This window comes from Natator depressus, chromosome 24 (genome assembly GCF_965152275.1).
Source record: "Natator depressus isolate rNatDep1 chromosome 24, rNatDep2.hap1, whole genome shotgun sequence".
Taxonomy (NCBI): Eukaryota; Metazoa; Chordata; order Testudines; family Cheloniidae; genus Natator; species Natator depressus.
The window spans coordinates 5,867,338-5,893,025 of NC_134257.1; the positions used below are offsets into that span (position 1 = coordinate 5,867,338).

The window sequence follows — 25,688 nt, forward strand, 5'->3', positions numbered from 1 at the left end:
AGCATGAAGTGACGCTGCTCAGCAGTTTAAAACAGGAAGTGAATAATACCATAACCAACTAAAACGAGAGGAGAACTTTAAGTAGGCAAAAAATACTCACCTGTGTTGCAGGCTGGCCAGGACACTGGGTTAGAACACCTATTACTCTTCTACCTCTAAGATAGTTGGCTCACAATTAAAGGGCAAAACATACTTCTGTGATGTCTTTCTCCATATGAAAGAATTTTGCCATACAGAGTACACCAAGATACATAAGGGGTAGGAAAACCATTACAGCATTGAACATACATGTAAAACATGAAATAAATAGGATTATAAATAGGCTAGACTATAAAGTAATAGCAGTTCGCTAATGCCGTGGCTCTAGGGAAAGGTGGTAGAACCCAGCAGGCTCCCGCATTCCTGCACGTGAATTGCATACGTTTGCATATTGCTACAAATCTGCAAAGCTCTCGGTACTGTATGAGGAAGAGGAAAAAACACCAAGGTATCGAATAACCATTGTTACAAAGTTCAGGTAAATGCAATTGCTCCTTCCTTGCAGTGTAGCTGAAGAGTCCATACAATTTTATATAGTCAATGAAGTTATCCCAAAATCCTCTGCAAAATACAGTTACGGAGCTAAATAATAGCAGAGAAAGAAATGAAGGGGTACAGGAACAGCACAATAGAACTGTGTTCAGGATTCATGCAGGGAGCACAGTTCAGATAGTAGGAGCTACAGAAGGGAAAGATACTAGGTTTTGTTTTTGTTTTTTCTTCTCCCCAAGATGGGGAAATTGTTTTTTGTTAAGGCCAGAAGGGAACATCATCATCTAGTCAGACTACCTGCATATCACAGAAATTATAGAATGTTGTATATACAATAGATTAAAAAATTATTTTAAAATTGTTCCATTCTAAGTTGCCTGATAAGTTCTTGGCATAGTGTGAGTAAACAGCTCAAACTGTAAATAGCTGGTATGTCTTCCTTAGCTGCTGGCTAAAAATGTTCTTATGCCATGCCTGTTACTCTGGTATGTGGGTGCCATGTTACTTCTAAAGTGCACTAACCTGGCTATTTAGTGGCCCACAAAAAATGATTTTGGTGGCTCAACGGAATTCCCAATGGAAAGGTGCCTACATCACTAGAACTACTGCAGTTGGGGACAGTCCCAACAGACTGGCCAAAGACTGAATAGACCACAGATACTTGGCTACCCTGTAGGGGACTGTGCTGCATGTCAGGATTGAGACACATTGATCACGTGGAAGAAATTTGGGTGCCTGGATCCTTTTGTGTGTAGATAAAGTGTTCAGATATTCATCCAGCATATACCAAAGGAAAATTTAGCTTGAAATTCCCACATCGGACTGTAGCTTGCTGCTTGCCCTGGAAGATAAGGAGAGGAAAAGAAAATAGACTGTCAGTGACCTCAGTAGAGTGGTATGAAGGTTGTGTATCTGAGCGTCTTACCCTCTGGTTGGTGTTAACATGGCTAAGAAGCCTGCATGTGTCATTCCAATCCCGTTTCTCTTGATTTGCCTACTTCAGATTGAGAATCAAGGCAAAAGGAAGGTTCCAGATGAAACACGTATTTGACTGCTTAAAAATAATTGGGGTTGGACACTTCTGCACAGTTAATGACGAGCTGGAGGGACAGAGGGCCCTTCTTAGCATGACTGGCCATATTGGGAAATGCGAGAATTAGAGCTGATTGGTGTTGACGGAAGGATGGCTGGGTGCTCTGAGCAGAGTGCTTGAAACCTCTAGACTTCTTGGCAAAGCTTGCTGTCCCTATCCCTTCCCCGTTGTGGCTCAGTCCTATCTTGGAGATAGTGTACTCAACCACTGTCGGAGGTAACAGCAGGGGATTCAGTTTCCACCCGAGACTACCATGAAAGGGGCCAATTGTGATCATGGTGCTTATGATGCAGGGATGGGACTGAAACCCACCAGGATCAGTCCACGTGAGCTGTTGAGCAGTTATTACCGGGCAACCTTCAGTCACCCTGAGCTAAACACTGAGCAGTAACTTAATGACGAAAGGTTCTGAATCCCTGAGCCATCCAGCGCCTCTTTATTCTTCCAGCTTTCTAGGAGAGTTTTTCAAACAATGGATAGTATTGAAAACAAAACCATTTGTTTAGTGTAAGAAATTATTCTGAAATACCATACACAGCTCCACTCATCTGTTTTGTTCCATTGCCGATTTCCCCGTCCCACTTTTGTTATTTAATCCAAATGCTGTATTTATCTCTGTTTGTATCCTGCAAGTAATAGTATATTAGCTTTTGGTCAAAATGCCTGTAGTCATGTTTCTCTAACTGACTGGATGTAGAAAAGGGCTTCCAAAAATGAATAGGGCCACAGGTCTTAAATCTGTAAATCCTAGTCTTTCTGCACAATTATGATATGCGCTGTATTGCTGCATCATGGACTCCGGTTTTACTACAAGAAGAAATAATCAGCCTAATTTTAAAGATGTTCATCCTAGCATCTTCTCTGAGCAGAGCTCATGTCCGCATCAGAGTCCTAAGCAGAACTTTAACTTGAGGTCTGTCCTTTGGAAAAGAACCTCTCTGCATGCATGTCCTTCACTTGGGCTGCAATGAACTGCACAGCCAACTGAAACGCATCAGGACTGCAGGCCTTGGGGAAACAGCAGCGTTGGTGATGACGCGGAATGGTGCTGATTTAGAAAACCTTTGTAACATGGTGATTTTAACAGAGAAAATCAAGCAAAGGATTTTAAGCAAAGCCGAGTGCCGTGCTGTTTGCGTTGAGCTGGAATTTGGCATTTGTTTAACATGTATGAAGTGAGCTGTAGCTCACGAAAGCTTATGCTCAAATAAATTGGTTAGTCTCTAAGGTGCCACAAGTACTCCTTTTCTTTCTGCGAATACAGACTAACACGGCTGTTACTCTGAAACATTTCAAAAACTGGCTCTTTTGTGTCTGGGTCCCTCTGTTGTTGGGTTACCAGTTGGGCCTGAGTTTTTGAGAGTTGCTGAGCATCCACAGCTCCAGTGATTTAAGTTGCAGCCCAGCACCTTTTGAAAATCAGTCCCAAGGCACCTCAAGTTCGGATGCCTGAAATCTGGGTGCTCTTAGGAAATGTGTCCCTCTCATTGTAGTCACATTTTTAGTAAATCAGGGCCATGAACTTATCCGTTCAGCTGTACAAAAAACACCCCTCTTATCTCACCGCCAACTTAAAGTAAAGTTTCCTTGTCCCTGAAACATTCATAGATATTAAGGTCAGAAGGGACCATTATGATCATCTAGACTGACCTCCTGCACAATGCAGGCCACAGAATCTCACCCACCCACTCCTGCAATAAACCTCTCACCTGTGTCTGAGCTATTGAAGTCCTCAAATCATGGTATAAAGACTTCAAGGAGCAGAGAATCCTCCAGCAAGTGACCCGTGCCCCATAATGCAGAGGAAGGCGAAAAACCTCCAGGGCCTCTTCCAATCTGCCCTGGAGGAAAATTTCTTCCTGACCTCAAATATGGCGATCAACTGAACCCTGAGCATATGGGCAAGATTCACCAGCCAGATACCCAGGAAAGAATTCTCTGTAGTAACTCAGATCCTACCCCATCTAACATCCCATCATAGGCCATTGGGCCTATTTACCATGAATATTTAAAGATCAGTTAATTGCCAAAATCATGTTATCCCATCATACTATCTCCTCCATAAACTTATCGAGTTTAATCTTAAAGCCAGATATGTCTCTTGCCCCCACTGCTTCCCTTGGAAGGCTATTCCAAAACCTCACTCCTCTGATGGTTAGAAACCTTCATCTAATTTCAAGTCTAAACTTCCCGATGACCAGTTTATATCCATTCGTTCTTGTGTCCACATTGGTACTGAGCTTAAATAATTCCTATCCCTCTGACATATTTATAGAGAGCAATCATATCTCCCCTCAACCTTCTTTTGGTTAGGCTAAACAAGCCAAGCTCCTTGCGTCTCCTTTCATAAGACAGGTTTTTCATTCCTCGGATCATCCTAAGGTGATGGATGATGGATGGATACATCCTTCTCTGTACCTGTTCCAGTTTGAAGTCATCCTTCTTAAACATGGGAGACCAGAACTGCACACAGTATTCCAGATGAGGTCTCACCAGTGCCTTTTATAACGGTACTAAAACCTCCTTATCTCTACTGGACTTACCTCACTTAATGCATCCCAAGACTGCATTAGCTTTTTTCACGGCCATGTCACATTGGTGGCTCATCGTCATCCTGTGATCAACCAATACTCCAAGGTCCTTCTCCTCCTCTGTTACTTCTAATTGATGCGTCCCCAGCTTATAACTAAAATTCTTGTTATTAATCCCTAAATGCATGACCTTACACTTTTCACTATTAAATTTCATCCTATTACTATTACTCCAGTTTACAAGGTCTTCCAGATCTTCCTGTATGATATCCCGGTCTCTCTCTAAATTGGCAATACCTCCCAGCTTTGTATCATCCGCAAACTTTATTAGCACACTCCCACTTTTTGTGCCAAGGTCAGTAATAAAAAGATTAAATAAGATTAGTCCCCAAACCGATCCCTGAGGAACTCCACTGGTAACCTCCCTCCAGCCTGACAGTTCACCTTTCAGTAGGACCTGCTATAGTCTCCCTGTTAACCAATTCCTTATCCAACTTTCAATTTTCATATTAATCCCCATCTTTTCCAATTTAACTAATAATTCCCCATGTGGCACTGTATCAAACACCTTACTGAAATCTAGGTAAATTAGATCCACTGCGTTTCCTTTGTCTAAAAAATCTGTTACTTTCTCAAAGAAGGAGATCAGGTTGGTTTGGCACGATCTACCTTTTGTAAGACCATGTTGGATTTTGTCCCATTTACCATTGACCTCGATGTCCTTAACTACTTTCTCCTTCAAAATTTTTTCCAAGACCTTGCATACTACAGATGTCTGGATGCTCTTAGGAAATGTGTCCCTCTCATTATCATCACATTTTTAATAAATCAGGGCCATGAACTCATCCATTCAGCTGTACAAAAACCACCCCTCTTATCTCACTGCCAACTAGTAAAGTTGCCTTGTCCCTGAAAGATAACAGAGCTGTGGCTCTGTCAGACCAAGAGAAGGGCTGAGTTCCAGAGTCCAAGAGCCCCTCACTGTGAACACCCTGCTAGCAGCAACTTCCTGTTAAAATTAGGGGCTTGAGTCTCAGGTGCACCATGGGAAAGGGAGGAGGAGTGTCTCTTCAGACTCAATTCAGCACATGCCCCACTTCAGGGGCAGAAGTAGACCCATTAAAGTCAATGGGATCACTTGAATGCCTAAAGTTAAGCATGTGTTTAAGTACTTTGCTAAACTGGGGTTTCATGTAACTTAAAAAGGATATCATGGAATCTCAGGGCTTGAGTCTCTACCCATTAGATCTTCCAGTCCCCTTGTCTGTTCCCTACGTCACTTGTTCAGTTGCTTAGTCCAATCAAATAATACTCTGTATTTACGCTCCTAGAACATCATATTCTTCAGAGCATCCTTGTAACACTCCTGAGTCAGCCCCTCTGGTTCTAAATACCAGGAAATTGAGTTAAAATACACACCCCACAACCGTGACTCTGCCCTCTTTGAGCGATGCTTCAGCTGCATCGATGGACATCATAGCGCTTGACTGAAGCCCTTTGTAGATCCATCTTCTACCCTGAATAACTTCTAAAATATTGTTTCTGCCAAGGGGCAGTGGGTGGCAGACATTAGCGGAGGTCAATCCTGAGGTCAGTTTGGGGAGAATCGGAGCCATAGTTTGAACCTGGGGTCTGTGCAAGAAAAGTTATAAGAACCATAAAATGTTGATCCATTAGTTTTCAGGGGGGCTATATCTTAGGAGTCCCTTACTCAAACAACTTCAAATTTGGACCATAACCCTACAGCAGGGCCATAGGAGGCACAGCGATTTTTCACCCTAAATAATGATCTCCCTCCTAGTTGCTGATATCTTCAAATACTTACAGATGGTTACATGATCTTACTTGCTTCCACCCTCAATGGTTGCTTAGTCTAGCTGTACATATTGGTATTTAACTCAAATACCTGCCTCTGCACAGAACTGAGCAATGCAATTCTTCTTTCAAATGTACGTGTCTGTTCTCTTTAGCGTCCCCATATTATTTTTTTAAACTGACGCCAGACTTTCACAGGTGCTGAGCGCCAATAATTCTGGGCTCCTTTGAAAATCCTGGCACTTATTTAGCTACCTAACTGAGACCGGAGCTCTCCATTAAAGCTTTTTCCCCTTATGTCCAAGCAGGAAGGGACAAAGTTGTAAAGGTTTATAACTGATGCGTCAGTGTAGAAAATAACAAAACAAGATTAATCTGTGGAGGGTGGAAGGGCTTGTGGCTCCTAGGTGCTATGGTAATACTAATTATAAATAAATATATGGGAAATCATTAGAAAGATTCGATCAGAAGGAAAAATGTGGAAAGCAGTTATGTTGACCCAGACACACAGGACTGTAAACTGGAGTTTGCAGTGTGACAGCAAAAAGACCAGTGCAAACTTTGAGGCTGCACCCATGAAGGCATCACATGACAGGACAGGGAGGTATTTGTCCTCTGCTCTATAGCTCTGATAACCTCACTCCTGGAATTTGAGCAGGTATTGGACACCAAAAGATATCAGGAATTCAGAGGAGAGCTGGGTGATGCATTGTAGGGAGTAATCCTTTTTTGCAGGGGTGGCCAACCTGAGCCTGAGAAGGAGTCAGAATTTACCAATGTACATTTGAAAAGAGCCACAGTAATAAGTCATCAGCACCCCCCCTCCGCTCCCAGAGTCTCCCAACCCTCCCAGCCCCGATGATCAGTGCCTCCCCCGTCCTCCCCGTACCTCCCGATCAGCTGTTTCATGGCATGCAGGAGGCTCTGAGGGGGGGAGGAGTGAAGGCATGGCAGGCTCAGGGGAGGGGGCAGGAGGGGGTTGAGTGGGGGCAGAGCCAGGGGTTGAGCAGAGAGCACCCCCCAGCACACTGGAAAATTGGCACCTGTAGCTCCAGCCCCAGAGTTGGTGCCTAGACAAGGAGCTGCATATTAACTTCTGAAGAGCCGCATGAGGCTCCGGAGCCACAGGTTGGCCACCCCTGCTTTGTTGGATGGACTAGATGAAGTTAGAGGTCTCGTCCATCTCTGACGCATATGTATCTTGTTTTTCGTTTGTGCTCCCTGTAATGCCCTGTCTGGTTAGCAGAACTCTTGATGCCTAAAATACTCTCTTGGTTTGTGTTTTGTAAAGATTCCTGTTGGGTTGTTGATGGCCTTCCTGGGAGGTGGATGTAGCCTCTAGCATGTGTGCTCATAACTTCTCTGATCACTGCAGACTTACCAAGCAGTGTTCTGGCCTGAAGCCTGAATGTGCAAAAATGTCCTAAACGTTTAATTTTCTCCAGTATGCGCTCCACTGATAAATCTTTTTCAATTTTTTTTTTAGAAGCATCTGAAACAAGGGGGAAAATATTAGCGATTCTTGGATTAGATTTCAGTTGTTGCTTATGGCTAAACTAGTTCCATGAAACCACTAGTGAGATGTAAAGTAACTTGATCGTTTCCTTGACTTGTTTCATATCTACCTGAATACACATGGAGCTCAAGAATATGGATGACCGTATGCTGCCAAATTCAAGCTTGAAATTCTATTCCTGAGTCCTGGGAATGTTCCTTATTAAATCACTCTTCAGCGTGGTGGGGGCAGAGGAAAAATAATCTTCAGAGACTGCATGGTTTTTGGTGATGTCTGCCACAAATTGAAGCAGACTTATGATGCTGGAGCAGAACTAGGCCACTTTCTAAATAAGCTTTTTAAGACCAGGAATTGGTAGGGGGAATCACTTAAATGCTTTCCGTTCTCTCATCAGTATTCTGATGGGGACTGGAGAAAGGCATTCCCCACAACTCTAGTGTAAAAGCAGCTCCCAGAATGTTTAAGCTTGCAGCCAAATTTTTACCCCCTGTCATTTAAGGGATAAACAGTAACTTAGGCTGTTTTATGAGATCATTGCCTGTTTTTCCTCAGGGTGAACAGCTTATTAGCTTGCCCTCACGGGAGCCAGGTTTTGCCACAAAGTTGAAATGCTCTTTGTTATTTAAAAAGAAAAGGAGGACTTGTGGCACCTTAGAGACTAACAAATTTATTCAAGCATAAGCTTTAGCTGTAGCTCACGAAAGCTTATGCTCAAATAAATTTGCTCATCTCTAAGGTGCCACAAGTCCTCCTTTTCTTTTTGCGAATACAGACTAACACGGCTGCTACTCTGAAATTTGTTATTTAAAGTGAGTTTTAAAATTTAGAAAACATTCAAAGGTTGTTCCTTAGCCCATCTGGGGTAAACTTGGAAAGTAGAATCCTGGACTATGATCACTAAATGTATAAAGGACAAAAAACGCTGGCACAAATTGGCACCCAAGGCTGGGATATTTAAAGGGGTCTAACGACTTAGATGCTTAGCTTTCCTTGACCATCAACAGAAGCTGGGCGCCTGACTCCCTTTAAGCTTTGAAAATCCCATCCCTAATTGGCAGTCTTCAAGGAGAGGCTAAGAACTGGAAACCTGATCTTGTTTCTAGAGGAGGCTCCTACCATGTCAAATGTGAGACTTGGGTCAGCATGGGGGAAGCTGCTGTCTGCGTTGGAATCTCTCTGTCTGTCTCTGAGGCTGTCAATCCAGCACACGTCACAAGTGCTCAATTCACTTTACAGAACGGTACTTAAATACGTGTGGTGGGTTTTTTTTTTTTTTTTAAAAGTCTGTTCTAATGTCATTGAAATAGAATGGATTGATTTGTAAAGAGACACCGATAGAGAGAGTTGTTCTTCATGAAGTGGAGTCTTGTCCCTGTGAGAGAGCGAGGGCAAAGGGATCCACTTGCATCGGACAGCTTTCAGGATCAGGGCCAAAATGTCAGTCCTGGTTCATGTACAGTGGCATGCCTCAGCCAAGAGGCTAGACTGTGATATTGTGACAAGCCTTCGTCCATCAAATCCGACTGATGTTCTTATAGAGTCTCAAATTGCAGCGTGATCTGTGTTTAGACTGGCTGAGAACCCTCTTGGAGTATAATTTATCATATTAAACTGTTTCAGAACTTCCCGTCCCTTGTCCTGACATGCAGCATGTTTTCCCCCACCCTCGGTATCTGACATCGCAGAGAGAGTCTGGGTATGTTTCCAAGGGGGTTTCAGATTGAAGATGAAATATCAAAGTACAGCCGCTTGCACAAGGTTTTCAGACCATGCATATAATGGGCCTTAATGTGTACTGATATTTGAGGAAGTCAGCGTTTGGTGGAGGCTGTGTATGTTGGGGGGCATTGCTGTATGTGGTGTCAATGAAATATCTGAAAGATCGCATTGTATTAGCATTGACAGATTGCTTCTGTTTGCCAACCTCTGCATTTTTTTAAAGTGTTGGGCTTAAGGGACCAGATCCTCAGCTGTTGTAAATCAGTGCAGCTCCCTAGCAGTGTCGATTTATACCAGTTGGCATCTTGTGGGCCAGATCCTCATTGCATTTACTTTCTATTCACACATGCATGGATTGCCCCGTGTGTTGGTATAGAGTGTGATCTCCTAGCCTGTCACAGATGATAGCAGGTGTCTTCACGTTCTCAGGGCAGATGCCATCAATGGAAGTGAGGTTGTTTATAGAGGAGGCAGGTTTTTCCAATCACTTGGCTTTCCATGCTAGCATCACCAGAGTCTTGCCTGGGTTCCCCCCCCAGAAGTTCCTCCTTGCTGATCGTCAGCTGGGTATTGCAAAAGCTGAGAGAGTGCTCTGTATGTTGGCATAAAGGGGATGCAGAGCTGGGTCTTTACGTGCTGCTGCAGCCTGTGGTGTCTACAAGCTTTCCTGACGGCTTTGCATGGCTGCTGGATAAGATGGGGGAAGAGTACAGAACTCCACCGATCGTGACGGTGGAAGTGGAGAAACACTTTCCCATAATGAGCTGGTGGGTTCGGTCAGAGAACCATTTTGGGACATCTTTATTCACCCCTGCAGGCAGGATGGGAGTATTTGGTGATCAGCAGTGTCAGATGCTTCAGGAACGTCCAGCAGGGTGGGCATAGGTCTATACAGACAGCAGGAGGGTATCCGCCAAGGCAACATGTGTTGTGTCACTGCCATACCCTTGCCTGACGCCTGTATCTGGACCCCTCATCACACAGGCAACTGGCATTGGAGCGTATTTGTTGTTTTTGCTAGCCTCTCGCTCGGGAAATGGAGGGTGGACGCCGAGCGGCGCTTAGTGACAGCTCTTGTGTCAGTTGAAGGGAAGGTTTGCAGGACTGGGTCCATGATCAAGCATAACTTGAGGCAGAAAGTCATGGAAAATCATTGTGGCTGAGGGATTTTTCATCAATTGCGGGAGTATTTTCAAAGCGGCCTAAGGTTGAAAGTCAGTGGAAATTAGGCCCCTGACTCCTTTTGCCCCCTTAATTTTTTAGGCCAGCCTTTACCTTTCTGAAGGCTCCATACAAGGATCTCAAAGAGCTTTACAAACATTAATGAATTAAACCTCATAACCTCCCCACCCCAGAGAAATAGGGGGCAATATTGTCTCCATTTTACAGGTGGGGACACTGATGCCCAGGGAATGGAAATGTTTTGCTCAAAGTCTCTCAAGCCCATGCATGGCACAGCTGGGAACCTAGATTTGCCTCTCATTTGCATGCTTTAATCGCAGGAGCATCCTTCCCTTTAGATCGTGCACTCTCCCCAGGGCTCCCAAAATGGGGAGCACAAATACCCAGTCATTAGAGGAACTCCAGCTACCTGTATAAACGAAATAAGTTGAGCTCCTATTTCTTCCAGCACATAGACTAAAGCCTGCTTTTTAAAATCTCTTTCCTATAATGGATGCATCCATTAACTTTACATTGATATCTTTAGCAGGGTGTTTGCCTAAATTCATATGACTGGGGAACCTCTGGATTCCCAAATTCTTGAAAGTTTTGCACCTGCACCGCTGGAACACCCGCCCCGGCTCTTGCATAGATGGTGACATCCAGGAGCTACGTGCTTCTGGTCTTGCTGCTTCCTGCCTTGTGTACAGAGCACTGAGAAGGATGATGTCATGATTGAGCTTGTAGTAGGAAAGGTGGAGGCATGAGCCCCAGGGTTAATATTTGGGGGTTTAAAGGAGTATAGGTCTGTGTGGTCATTGGGGTAAGGGGGCAGGGCAACATGCAGCAGGAGACAGACATGAGGCAGTGCATTTAAAAAATTCCCAGCCCGAATAATTCAGGCTTGAAAAGGGACAGCGTAGTCGGTGAGAAAACAGAATACCAGGCAGAGCTGGTATCTGGTTGGTGGACTGAGTGAATCCAGCTCATTCCTCTTATCTCCTTCTATGAAAGTGGCTTTAGAAAGAGATGACAAAGCTGTTTATGCTCTGACTTTGATAATTACAGAGTGACTAGCCTGTAAATTCCTAGCAAGGGCTGTCTTTCCTGCAGTGCTCGCTACAGGAGGGCCAGCGCAGCGGCAGAGCTGCGTTTGAAATAGCTGCTTTCTGGCACCTCTTTAATTGAAGTGGCCTTTTTTCTGTCACCATCGCTGTCAATTGGCAGTTGAAGTCGTCTTCACCCGAGGCCTGTTATCAAAGTTCCCAGCGCTTCTCGGTAGGCTTCTAAATGGCACTCTTCTTAAATGGAGTTATCCAGGCTGCTTTGCTGCTGATAGATAAAGACCATGTTCAGGCGGGTTGTGGCAGAGCATCCAGACACCACTGAGATACCAATGCTGAGCTGTGGAATTGCTCTGTAAGAAGCAGAAAATCTGCTTTCCAGTGAAACTACCCCAGTGCACATCTCCAACCGATAGTTTATTATAATCTACTTTGCCCTTCCCTAATGCCGATTAATCTGAGACTGTCTAAGCATTTTACACCCAATCATAGCACCTTTGTGACTTAGATAGTCTAGTCACTTGATGGATGAATAAAATGGATCACGTGAGTGACACAACCAAAGGACCTAAACAAATAAGGACAATCAGTCTAGCTCCTTCCAATTCTTCCTGTTCTAATAGTATACAGTGTGAAGTGATATGGATGTAGAATCTCTTTAACTATTGGATTTTTTTCCCCCTGATCTCAGCTGGGAGCTGCTTTCACAAATATAAAGGACTTCAAGAATGTCAAGCCTAAACTGAAAGGAGGTAGCATGGTCTACTGGTTAGAGCAAGGGGTTGGGAGTCAGGAAACAGAGGGTTTTATTTTTCCAATTTGCCACTGACCTTGTGTGACCTTGGGGAAGGCACCTCTCGGACCCTCAGTTATAAAACGGGAATAATACCCACCCTTTTTAAAGTGCTTTGAGATCTTCTGATAAAAGATGGCACAAAGGTGCAAAGTCTATATTTTTATTGCAGGGGAAACAAAAATTCAGAATCACACACTCGGTGTCTCTGAGCTTCACCTTGGGCACTATATTTCCTGCCTGCATCTGCAAACTGAGCATAATGTGGCTAAAGACTTCCCTTTTCTCTCTTCGTAGGAGTACATTTGCCCCAGATGTGAATCTGGCTTTATTGAAGAAGTGACAGATGATTCCAGGTATTGTACATACTCATGAATGTGTGAGGTCCATTGCTAATATATATTTGTAATCAGTTTGTAAGTTGTGTATTGCAAGGCATTTAAAGGCTGTACATAAAATAAGGGAAAATGGATGCAAAATTAAAACAGGACCTATTTATGTCAACTGATAGCAGTGACAATTATAGAACACCTTATTAACACAGAGTAAAACAAACCAGTATTGTGACACTGGAGTGATATTGACAAGGAGAACTTCAAGGAAGCCCCTTAATAAAGTAGTGGAAGTTGTGAGGTTAGTCTGTGCTTGTGTCCAGTAGATCCGTGGTTCTCAACCTTTTTTCATTTGCGGACACCTACACAAAAATTTGAATGGAGGTGCGGACCCCTTTGGAAATCTTAGACATGGTCTGCAGACCCCCAGGAGTCCACAGACCACAGGTTGAGAACTACTGTGGTAGATGAGTGTTCTTATGGATCTGGGGATATAATTGTTAATGCTAGTTAGGCAAGTTCACCAAGAGGAGATTGAAACCTTTGTGGTTGCAGGTATGAAGGTTAAAAGTACCTTTTCTCTCCATTTAAGGTACTTTAATTACTGTAGTGTCTGAGCACCTCTTACTCTTTAAAGTTATTATCCTCCCAACCCCCTGTGAAGTGGGGCAGTGCTGTTATTTCCACATTACAGACAGGGAACTGAGACACAGACACTAAGGGCGTGTCTACACTAGCACATCACAGCTACAGTGCTGCCGCTGTGCTCCTGTATCTCTGTTGTGTAGACGCTTCCTGCTTCAATGGAAGGGGTTTTTCCATCAGTGTAGTTATACCACCTCTCGGAGAGATGGACTGTAGATTCAATGGAAAAATTCTTCCATCTACCTAGTAGTGTCTACGCTGTGGGTTAGGGCTAGGGGTTAGACCTAAGTGACTTGCTCAGGCCACAAGCAGGGAGTCTGTGCCGGAAGAGGGGGTTGAACCCTGGTCTTCCAGCTAGCTCCCTAACCGCTAGACCATCCCTCCTCTCTAGTAGCAAAGCTCAGCAGAAGCCATATTGATGCTATAAATTTTCCTTCACTAATACTTCCTTCTTATGGGCTGCTATAATTAAGAGTAACTGTTTAAGTATGGAACTGGGGATCAGGATTAGAACTCGAGTGCGTTGCTGTGACACAGACTCCCTTTGTGGCCTCAAGAAAGTCTCTTCGTGCCTCTGCTTCAAGTTCTCAAACTTTAAAAAGGGGATAGTATGTAATGGGATTGTTGGGAGTGATTAATATTTGAACACTATAGAGCTGCTGCTATTTTATTAATGGAAACTAATTTGGTGGTCGGGGGCTAGCATCGCTATGTACTAATTTAGCACTCTTCTGGCAAAAATGTAGGTGAGATGGAACGTTGATTTGCAGCACAAATCCTGACCAGGTTTTAGGTGGAGCAAAATCTTGGTCTGGTACCATATAATATGGCTTGATTTAATATTCCACTTAATAGTAATTTTGGCTTAACTCATTATGTGGTGCCTATTTCAAAGATGTTTTGCATGGGTGAGCTCTTTGGAGATGTGCAGAACCTTATATTGTGTGTTAGTTGATTTAACATGGCTGAGTAATCATGTTTGAACAAGACTCCACCTTTCCTCTGATTGCATAAAGCAAACTATGTGTCCTGACGCTCTGCTCCTTCTAATGTGCTAGTTGTTAGGATTTAAATACAATTAGCAGTTTTCATCCATTGATCTCAGCGTCTTATGAAAGAGGAAATTGAGAGACTGTGCCCAAGAGGTCACAGTGATTTGGTAGCAAAGCCAGAAATAGAAGCCAGCTCTCTTGATTCACAGTCCAGTTCTTTATCCAGTGGAACACGCTGCCTACAGACAACTAGGGACTGAAAAATATGCTAGTCTGGCACTTACTATATTCAGGCCTGCTGAGAAAGTTGTGCTATTTGGAGTGGGAGTGGTAACAATGTTAAAGTCTGATATTTCAGGGCTCCCAAAGCAGGAAAGCCTTGAAACATGTTTCACTGGAAAGGTGTTAATCACTGTCCCTTTTGAACACAGATATTCCTAGCAGTTAACCAAGGAACATGAAAATTTAATTACATGAAGCCCAATGTTTTTTGCTTGGCTCTGTGGTTAGGAATGTTTGCCTTGGAACAGAGTAGCCCTTTCACTGTTGTGAGCACCCTTCCCTGAACAAACTCTGCAAAATGACATGGTTTGTGTTGCAGTGCTAGACACAGGAAGCTTTCAGTTTCAGTTTAGTAGATGGGGTGGGGGGAGTTTTATGGGAGGGGACAAAGTGCCAGATATCCAAGATAAACCAGTGAACTGTTCTGAACAGCTACAGTGAAGCACAAATGCTAATCTAGCGCCTGAGGGAAATGTGTTTATACTGGTGTTCGGTGACTCTCTTGTGAACTGGCTGCTGCTACACTTCTTCCAAAGTGGAGCCTCTGTAAAACAACTTGCATATTTTTTCCATACAAGGGAACCCTAAATCGGTGCGCTGTAGAGTCACTTTATTCTTTCAGCAGGCTCATCGGCTTTACCTGCGTTTCCCCTCTGGGCTGACACTGTGTTTTATATATAGATTAATTCCTTCCACAAAGTAACTCATGTACCACATTTGATCATCCTTTTTTGCCCACATGGGAGCCTTGTCTTGTTCCTTATTGAGAGTCTGGCTCACACTGGCTTCTGTCTATATTTAACCCCCAGAAGGGGGAGCTTATTTTTGAAAGCAACAACCTGCACTGACTAGTCTGTTTTCTCCTCAGTTTTCTAGATGGCAGTGGCAGTGGAATAGACGACAGTCCATCCACACAGTTTGCAGAGGTGAGTTTTTGCTTTTAATGCAGGCTTTTTTAAAAAAGGGTGTGTTTTTTTTTTTTTTTAAACCTTTAGCTGAGCAGAAAATCTATTTTGGATTGTATAAATTTTCATTCAAAAAAATTGCTATTCAGGGAATGACATTCTTGAAAGCATGTCTAGGAACACACTGATAGGAGGAGATTGATGTGTGACTGACTTATTTTCTTTCCAGCAGATAGTAGTCTCAAACCCTGAATGTGTCGTCTAGATGAGAGCTTTTTCTGTTTGTTTTGTTGGGTAGAGGCACACTCCTTTACAGAACAGATGGAATCCCTGCCCAAAGAGACTCTCATCTCAGACAAATACAACAAGAAGGTACAGCGTGAGCTTGGGTGAAATCTTGGTCCCATTTCAGTACATGGGAGTTTTGCCATTGACTACAGCTGGGCCAGGATTTCACCTGTAATCTTTAAGGAGATCTCATGAACATGGTGGGTTTTGAGGAGGGCTTTGAAGTTGATGGCTTGGCACATGCGAACAGAGCAGTTCCAAGCACAGAGCATGGCAGGACAAAAGCTCAAAGCAAATAATTGTGCAAGGAGCAGCAGATGCAGCGGGAGTGAAGGAGACGTGATCTAGGGCAGAGGTGGGCAAACTGCGGCCCGTGGGCCACATCCAGCCCATGGGACCCTCCTGCCCAGCCCTGGAGCTCCTGGCTGGGGAGGCTAGCCCCCAGCCGCTCCCCTGCAGCCTCAGCTCGCCATGCCGCCAGGTGGTGGGGCTGCGAGCTCTTGCCGGGCAGCATGGCTACGAGAGCCACCGGCCTGTCCTGGTGCTCTAGACTGTGTGGCAGTGTAGCTGGCTCGGGCCAGGCGGCGTGGCTGCCAGTCCTGGTGCTCTGAGCGGCAAGGTAAGGAGGTGGGGAGCGGGGGGGTTGGATAAGGGGCAGGGGATCCCAGGGGGCGGTTGGATGGGGTAGAGGTTGTGGGGAGGAGTTTGGGGGGGGGGGGAAGAACAGGGAGGGTTGGGTAGGCGTGGGAGTCCCAGGTGGGCCTGTCGGGGGCCAGAGGTGTGAATTAGGGGTCAGGGGACAAGGAGCAGGGGAGGTTGGATGGGTCAGGAGTTCTGAGGGGGGCAGTCAGGAGGTGGGAAGTGGTAGGGGGGTGGGGACCAGGCTGTTTGGGAAGGCACAACCTTTCCTACCCGGCCCTCCATAAAGTTTCAGAACCCCGATGTGGCCCTCAGGCCAAAAACTTTGCCCACCCCGATCTAGGATGCATCTACAGCAATTCCCTTCTTTCCTCCACATGTAGCAAAGAACAGCGTTGATGGGACCCAAAAGTGGCCTCGTCCAGTCGTCTCTCGCTGGCGAGAGTATTGGGAGACGTAAGAAGATAAAAACATAAGAAGGGCTGTACTGAGTCAGACCAATGATCCATCTAGTCTAGTATCCTGTCTTCCGACAGTGGCCAGTGTCGGGTGCTTTGGAGGGAATAAACAGAACAGGGCAGTAAGCAAGTGATCCGTCTCCTGTCGTCCGATCCCAACATCTGGCAGTCAGATGTTTAAGGACACCCAAAGCATGGGGTTGCATCCCTGGCCATCTTGGCTAATAGCCATTGATGGATCTATTCTCCATCAACTTATCTAATTCTTTTTTGAACCCGTTATAGTTTTGGCCTTCACAACATCCCTTGGCAATGAGTTCCACAGATTGACTGTGCATTTTGTGAAGTACTTCTTCCTTTTGTTTGTTTTCAATCTGCTGCCCATTAATTTATGGGGTGACGCCAGGTGCTTATGTTATGTGAAGGGGTAAAGAACACTTCCTTGTTCGTTTTCTCCACACCCGTCATGATTTTATAGGCCTCCATGCCCCCCCAGTCGTCTCTTTTCTAAGATGAACAGTCCAGACTTTTTAATTTCTCCTCATGTGGAAACTGTTCCATGCCCTTAATCATTTTACAATCAATTACAATCTGCATATCTGAGGCTACGTCTACACGACCACGTTTGTCAGTATAACGTATGTCGCTCAAGGGTGTGAAAAAACACCCCTCTGAGTGACGTAAGTTGCGCCGACAGAGGCACCAGTGTGAACAGCGCTATGTCAGCGGGAGACCTGCTCCTGTCGACACAGCTACCACCACTCGTTGGAGGTGGTTTAATTATGTCGGCGGGAGAGCTCTTGCCCGCTGGCATAGAGCACCTACACGAGTGATCTTACAGCAGCACGGCTGCATCGGTAGAGCTGTGCAACCGTACGCTTGCTCGTGTGCACATGGCCTTAATTCCCCTCTGCAGTTTCAGCTGGGTATAGTATTCATCTCAATTAAACCGTTGCTGTGTGCTATTCAACTACCATGGTCTACTCCCGAAATGACAGTGAATGAAGTGATCTTTGCTTGTATTTTGTGTGACAGTTCACAAAGAGCTTTGGGATGTTCAGGATGAAAGGCGCTATGTACATATTAAAATAAGTATTATAATGAGCTTTTGCTCTTGGCGGCGTTGCAGGCGAGCGTAGCTGCATTCTGTTCAACAAGAGTTCCAGCTCAGTTCTGATTCAGGGGCGTGTGTTTGGTGAATCACAAAGCAGATCATAATCTTGATTTTATTTTTTTTTTTCTTCTCCTCCTTCCCTTCTGTCCTCTGATGCTGGGTTGAACTAATAGTCATAAAGATCTTGTAAACTGAGCTACTTAGATACACAAAATAAAGCTGCAGCTCACATACCCCAGACTCATGAGGTGTCAGTAAAATGTGGATAGTAAATATGTTGAGATTATTCTATTTCCGTTTTACGATACTATAGAACATATCTGATTCTTGTGATGCAGCTGTTTCTAATGTCATGTGTCTAGATCACCTGACACTGATATATCTAGTGTAAATGCCAACTGCTCCTGCTTCACACCGGTAGCTCTGTTGTCTGACATTGCTTGCTTGCACATTCTGAAATCTTTCATAAAAATCTTATAAAACCTTCTGTACCCTTATAGTAACATAGCATCAGTTGCTACTAACTGAGCTATTTTGAACCACAGCCTTGTTTAATCACAAAGAGGCTTTCTCAAAATGCAATAAAACAAAACTGGTTTTGCAGCCTAAGATTGCAAGTTAGCGCTTTCAGTTCTGAACGATGCCTTCAGAGGTCCAGGAGAGAAGAACAGGGAGATTCCCTTGTTTCGTGACTCTCTCTACACCCCACTTCTTTCCTGCAAGTGGGTGGAAAAGGCAAGAAAATCTAGCCAATTGCGCTGCATAATTTCATCAACTACCCCGAAAGCTCATGTCCTAGGCAAATTGCACACCTGAGCTGAGCGTCTCGCTTACCTTAAGGGGGTTGTCACGGAACTGACAGCTGTTCAGTTTAGTAAAGGAACAGGTGGGTTTTGACAGCAAAAGCAGCAGGTGCATGAATGAATGGAGCATTCACTGGTGGTGGTATAAATGAGTGGGTCCCCTCCTGGGCACCCCTGCAAGTGGCTTCTTGCCTCAGTTTCCTTCTTGGGTAACTCAAAGGAGTCCACTTCAGGCTCTTACTTAAACTGGCCCCCAAGAGGGATGGTGTTTATTACAAAATGCTTGTGCAAATAGTCTGTAACAAATGTCCCAAAATTATAGTCTGTATCACCCCAGTGCATATAGTCCTTGTTCTTATCATACCCCAGCATCTTCCGTCACAGCTAGGCTATTTATCTGTCCTCTTCTTTCCCTCTGCCTGGACAGAAACCCTGCCCATCCTTTTGGGGTGCAACCCTGCTCTTCCCAGCAGGAACTCCCCCAGCCTCTCCGTTAGGAGCATCCCTTGCTCCCCCAGCCCACTCTCCCTTTCTCAGGGTCCAGCTCTCCAGCAAGGAGATGTCAGCAGATAAGCCGCTCCCCCTGCCTTTCGCCCTCTCTGCGCCTTGGCTCTGGTATAGAGCCAGCAGGCATCTCCCTCAGCTGCTTCCTCTGGCTTGGGGACAGCAGCCAGCAAACCCTATGTGCTGCTCTCTTGTCTCAGCTTTCTCCCAGGAACCACCATCTCTCCAGCAGCTCTCCTCCCCTGCCTGATTCCCCTATTCTGACTTCTCAGTGACCTTTTGTAGCCTTCCAGGTGCTGCCCCACCCTCTCAGTGGGCCCAAAAGGGAGCTCCTGGACCAGATCAGGAGAGCTAAGCCCAGTTTCGCTTAATGAGCCAGCTAACCTGTTGCAGAATGAACAGGCTACTGTCCCAGAAAGCTGGCCTTAAACGTATCAGTGGGTCCTACAAAATACGTCGCATATCTGACCTAGACTATTGCTTATTGGCCATTATCACCACAGCTGTTGTCTGCTGTCTGAACTCAGCAGCCCGTTTCCAAGAACATGGCTGCTTCATTATCCTAGCTAAGAGAAACAGAAGAGCACGTTTTGCTATGGAACCTTTCGTTGGAGGATTTCAGATCTAATGCTAATTAGTCACTTGCTGATTCTCACCGCCCTCCGCGAGGGAGGTTTAATCCCCATTTTACAGATGGAGGAATAGAGGCACGGGAGGGCGGTGTGGCTTTCCCAAGGTCACAGAATGAGCAGAGGGTGCGATGGAGGCTTATCTCTTTGTCCTCTGCTCTACCCACCAGGAAACACACACACACACGCACTCCCATCCCATCCCATCCAGACTTTTTTCATTGGTGTTAAAGCAAAATGCTTTAGTTTTATGCATTCAGTCAGTAAACCTAGGGCAGTGAAGGGAGCGGAAGCATTGCACTTCTCCCCTACTATTGCCAGAACAGCTACCAAATGTTCTGCTGCAAGGTCGGGAAGGAAAAAGAACAGCTGTTTTCTCCCTGGACCTTTGCCAGCTGATTGAGAAGAACACACGAGCGACCATCTCTCTGAGTCCGTCCCAGGCGGTCGTGTTCATTCCGTCTCTTTGAGCCACCGAGGTTCCATCTGGAACTGGCTGAACATGAGACTTTCGTGGCCTGGTGTTATCTCCCTATGTGCATCCACCACGGTCACTCTGCAGCTGATTTGAAGGTTAGATGCAAGGCTTTTCTGCTTGGATTAGTTCTCCCCTAGCCTTTTTCTACTCCATTTATCTTTTTCAGCTGCTCCTTCCTTCCCTCACCCCCTCTTTGTCAGAGGCACCAGTAATGTTATTACCTGTTTTCCCCCATAGCTCTTAAAGCCCTTTAAGGAAGGAAACTGAGGCACAGAGAGGTTAAAGTGACTTGCCCAAGGTCACGCACTGAGCCAATCGCAGAGCCAGGATTAGAACCCCTGTCTCCAGAGTCCCAGTCCAGTGCTCTATCTGCTAGGCTATGCTGACACCCGCTAGCCCAGCGCTTTGGGAACTCCATTTAGCTCCATTCTGGCTAAGGATGACGAATGCTATCTAAGTTACTAAAACAAACATGTAGTCCGCTCCGCTTTGATAGCGGCACATAAATCTGCCAGGAAAGAATCAACAAATTAGTCTAATTGGGGGTGATGCGCCTGATTAGTTTGGGCTAAATTAAGCTGGTTGCCATGGTTCCCAGAAATCGTCTGGCAAACAATCTAAATTTGCTAAATTGCTTTTCTCAGGATGACTTTGTTTCCTCCCCCCGCACCCTGCTCTGCCTGATGTTTTAAAAAGTTTTCCCGAAAGGCAGTTCTTAATTAACCGACTTCGCAGTTATAGCACCTTGCTGTCTTCTTCTGTCCGGTTCCCCAGGCCTGGCCTGGCCTAACCCCGCTGCCCCATTTTGCAGTACGCTGAGGATTTTTCTGTTACAGCGATTGCAGCTTCAGAGGCATGAACCCAGAGGTAATCTGTAGCCTGCAGCCCAGGATAGCCTGTGCAGTTGGAGGCCTTTTATTTGTCCATGGGGTCGGCCTTTTCAGACTGCTGACATGCAGAATATCCCCTGTTGGGTAGCAATGGCTTCTGACCTCTGCTGGTTGGTACCTTCTGTGTAGTCAGTGCCTGATTACTTATCAGATAGGCAGCATGATCTAGTGGGTAGAGCGCTGGACTGGGACTCTGCAGACCTGCTATGTGATCTTGCACAATTCACTTCCCTTCTCTCTGCCTGTTTTCCTGCCAACCTTTGCCTGTCTGCGTAGACAGCATTGCTGCAAAGAGCTTACAACACCTGGCACTTACTACGTGTCTGTACCGCGCCCGGCAGCTGATCTTGTATGGGGCCTCTAATCGCTACGGGGGTACTGACAGGGCAGGGAGCTGTGGGGGGGAACTAGTCCTGCCTGTGCAGTGCCTGCTCTGGGAATAAATGGAGACTGTCAATCTCCAGGGATGTCAGACTAGTACTTGTCACTGGTATACTGTTTATTTTTAAAGGGCCTTTAGAAAACCACAGCTCCTCTGCTGTTTAGCCCTACATTTACGAGCATCTGATATTTTCCCCTCTGGGTCCTGTCTCCGCTGGAACAGAAGAAACCTCACCTCCTCCCCTCCCTGCTCATTCCATAGGCTACCGAACGTGAGCCACCATCAGGTGGTAACAGCTTTCAGTCTCTATCGACCTAGGTTAGCGTCAAGCCAACGATCAAGAGGAGAGGGGTTCCGTGTCCGCTACTGATCCCTTGACCCACCCAATCCCTCTACATCTGTATGTAAAGCAGATGTTCCTTTCTTGCCCTAACAGCCTCTCTATGTGTGTGTTGGCTTCTCAACAGCTTTGGGACCACTTGGACCACACAATGTTATTCCCAGACTTCAGACCATTTCTGAGCAGCAGCTCGCTGGATCAAGACAGCCGAGACAATGAAAGGGGCCATCAAGCACATGCGGATCTCTGGGGACCAAGCAGGCCCCCGCGGCTGCCCATGACGCGGAGGTACAGATCCCGGGGCAGCTCACGTCCAGATAGGTCTCCTGCTATTGAAGGGTAAGTGATAAGCTGCGATAAGTATGCTGAACGTCTCATCTCAGGCCTCCCTCCCGCCTGAGCCGCCAGGCTTCCCAGCGTCTTACCCTGCAGCAGACTGACCACCCTTCCCCCTGCGGATAACTGGGCCCTTTGTAAAGCCTGTTCGGGCCACTCCAGCGTTGGGGTCGCTAAAGAGAGGCATTGGGCCCACTGCTTCTGGCGTGTCCCAGTAGTGCTATCAGTCTGGGAACAAAGACAGATACGAGTCGTGACCTCCAAACCCCTGCATGGCAGCGTGATGCCCTCCCGTTAGATTGTGGAGTTGGTCTTAATTCTTAACACCTTGGGCATGGGGCGGGTCCTTAGATTTGGAGGAGGGCGGGAGTATTGGGTCAGAGTGCTTATGTAGACCAAGTCCCAAATTGGCACTCCATTCATCAGTGGTGAATCCCCCTTCTTTCTTCCATCCTAACCCGTTCTACCTGTCCGCACCTGCTGCCCATTCCTGAGGACAACTTCAAGCCAGGAACCGTTAAGGGAAGGGGCTGCCCCTGGTGTCACGGGGCGTTAAGGGAAGGAGCTGCTCCTGGGGTTGCAGGGCATGCTGGGGGAGGTACAAGAACTCTTGTTTGGAAATGGGGGGTGGGGGGCAGGCAGGATTGGTGCTATGGAGGAGAGAAGGCATTGGAATAGTCTCTTCGGCTCCTAACTTCCCCCGGATGGGAGTGTGCTTGGCCCAGAGGATGCTGAGAGCTAACACAATAGCATGGTGAGGAAGTTGGGTGTCCACAAGGGGTCTTGATCCTGCATCTGGTGCTGCAGCAGGTGCAGGAAGATTGGCTCTCGTCCGTTGAGTATCCCTAGAGACTAGGGCCCAGATTTTTAAAGGTGTTTCCACATCGCTGGGCTCAGTGTTGCAATGCCTAACTAATTTAGGAGCCTAATTCTCATTTTCAAAAGGGATTTACACATAGGAGCCAAATCCTGTTGACAGTTGATGGGATTTTTGCTCCTAAGTGTCTAAATCCCCTTTGAAAATGAGGTTTAGGTTCCTAAATCAGTTAGGCATTGCAGTGCCTAAAATCATTTACATAGATTCAGGTTTTTAACTCCGAGTGTTCGTGCACTTGCCACACCTGCAATTCCCATAACTCAGTGGATGACATAGTGAGATATGCAGCACGCAGTCTCCTTGGATCCAGGGCATGTCCACATTCTCCCCCAAAAATCAGTGAAAACTATTGACTCTGAGGTGAATATTTTTCACTCTCCACTCCCTCCTCCTTTTAGCTCCGTCGCCACAGCAATGAGAGCTATCCGTGTCGGGAAAACAGTCAGTGCCCTGGAAATCTCAACCCTTTGCTTTCCCTTCCCATCCCCTCACACCATATCGGAGAAATTTGCATTTGCAGTCTTGGCTCACCCTTGGAAGAAAGATGTACAACAAACACTCCACCAAAGTGTGGCTTTCTGAGGGAGGGACCCATAGTTGATTTTGGGAGGAGCTAGTGGTTTGCTGCTGTTCTCTCACAAAAATGTTGTTGCTTGCCTGTTTTTGTCCTAGCCTGTATGCTCAATTTGTGTTTTTTTTTGTTTGTTTGTTTGTTGTTTGTTTGTTTTTTTACCCTTTCTTCTTAACAGAATAATACAGCAGATCTTTGCAGGCTTTTTTGCAAATTCAGCAATGCCAGGCTCACAGCACCCTTTTTCCTGGTGAGTAGCGAGCAGCATTTAGCACCACCACCTTGGTTCAGATCGTTGCAATAAACACGTGCCGTGCTGCAAATCTGTTGTGTCTATGGGATAAATGGCACTCCACCATGGGATGGCTCTTGTGCTGGCGGATCTTTACCCAGCTGAACGGCTTCATCTCTAGCACATCCTCCTGTGGGATCCCATATAAATATAAGATCGCTGCTGGTGGTTTGTTGTTTGAATTTCAGTGCAAGAAAATTTCTGAGCTGTATGGAGGTTGACAAAATTGCTCCCTTAACTGTCTGCCCCTATCTGCAGGAGTGGAATGCTGCACTCAAATCCAGGCGACTATGCATGGGGACAGAGCGGCCTTGATGCTATTGTGACCCAGGTAAGATTTGCATGTGTGCTGATGTGGGGTGAGACCCAGTTATGCTGTCCAAACTTCCTGATTTGTGCCAGTAAGATTTTTCTATCGTTCACTTCCTTCTCCTGTCATTCTCACTTCCTTCTAGAGATAATCCCTTTTTCATAGGTTTTAAGGCCAGCAGGGACCGTTGGATAACCGAGTGGAGCAGATGACAAATTATAAAATTTGCAGATGACACCGCTCTGGGAGGAGTTGCAACCACTTTTGAGGACAGGATCGCAGTGCAGGATGACACTGACAAATTGGAGAACTGGCCTGAGTTCGACAAGATGAAAATCAATAAAGACAAGTGCAAAGTACTTCACTTTGGAAGGAAAAATAAAATGCATAACTACAAAATTGGGGCTAACTGGCTAGGTGGTTGTACTGCTGAAAAGGACTTGGGGCTTCTAGTGGATCACACATTGAATATGAGTCAGTAGGGTGATGCAGTTGCAAAAAAAGACTAATATCATTCTGGAGTATATTAACAGAAATATTGTATGTAAGACACAGAAGATAATTGTTCTGCTCTATTTGGCACTGGTGAGGCCTCGGCTGGAGACCCGTGTCCAATTCTGTGTGCCATGCTTCAGGAAAGATGTGGACAAATTGGAGAGGGTCTGGAGGAGAGTGACAAAAATGATAAAGGTTTAGAAAACCTGATCTATAAGTTTCAGAGTAACAGCCGTGTTAGTCTGTATTCGCAAAAAGAAAAGGAGTACTTGTGGCACCCTAGAGACTAACCAATTTATTTGAGCATAAGCTTTCGTGAGCTACAGCTCACTTCATGGATGCATCGGATGAAGTGAGCTGTAGCTCACGAAAGCTTATGCTCAAATAAATTGGTTAGTCTCTAGGGTGCCACAAGTACTCCTGATCTATAAGGAAAGGCGTTTAGTCTTGAGAAAAGAAAAGTGTGGGGGCACCTGGTAAGTCCCCAAATATGTTATGGGCTGTTTATAAAGAGGACTGTTACCAATTGTTCTCCGTGTCCACTGAAGATAGAAGCAGCAGCAATGGGTGTAATCTGCAGCAAAGGAGATTTAGGTTAGATATTAGGAAAAACTTTCTAACTCTAAGGGGATTTAGGGGGAGGTTGCATAATCCCCATTGTTGGAGGTTTTTAAGAACAGGTTGGACAAACACCTGTCAGGGATGGTCTAGGTTTATTTGGTCCTGCCTCATCGGGGAGGTTGGACTTGATGACTTCTTGATGTTCCTTCCAGCCCTACATATTTATGGTTCTATGATTAGATCATCTAGTTTGACTGCCAGTTACTGCTGTATGGAGCCCAGTAACTGGTTTGAGTAAAGCATCTCTTCCAGAAAGGCATCCAGTTGTGATTTGAAGACATC

At 45.7% G+C, this 25,688-nt stretch overlaps 1 protein-coding gene across 1 annotated transcript in view; it reads left to right on the forward strand.

Moving 5' to 3' along the window:
* Positions 1-25,688, forward strand: part of RNF115 (ring finger protein 115) — a 42,327-nt gene that overhangs the window by 6,831 nt on the left and 9,808 nt on the right. The window contains exons 2-6 of the mRNA XM_074938963.1: positions 12,521-12,579; positions 15,343-15,400; positions 22,032-22,243; positions 23,867-23,938; positions 24,239-24,311. Coding sequence (XP_074795064.1) covers positions 12,521-12,579; positions 15,343-15,400; positions 22,032-22,243; positions 23,867-23,938; positions 24,239-24,311 — 474 coding nt within the window. The remainder of the gene's footprint in view (positions 1-12,520; positions 12,580-15,342; positions 15,401-22,031; positions 22,244-23,866; positions 23,939-24,238; positions 24,312-25,688) is intronic.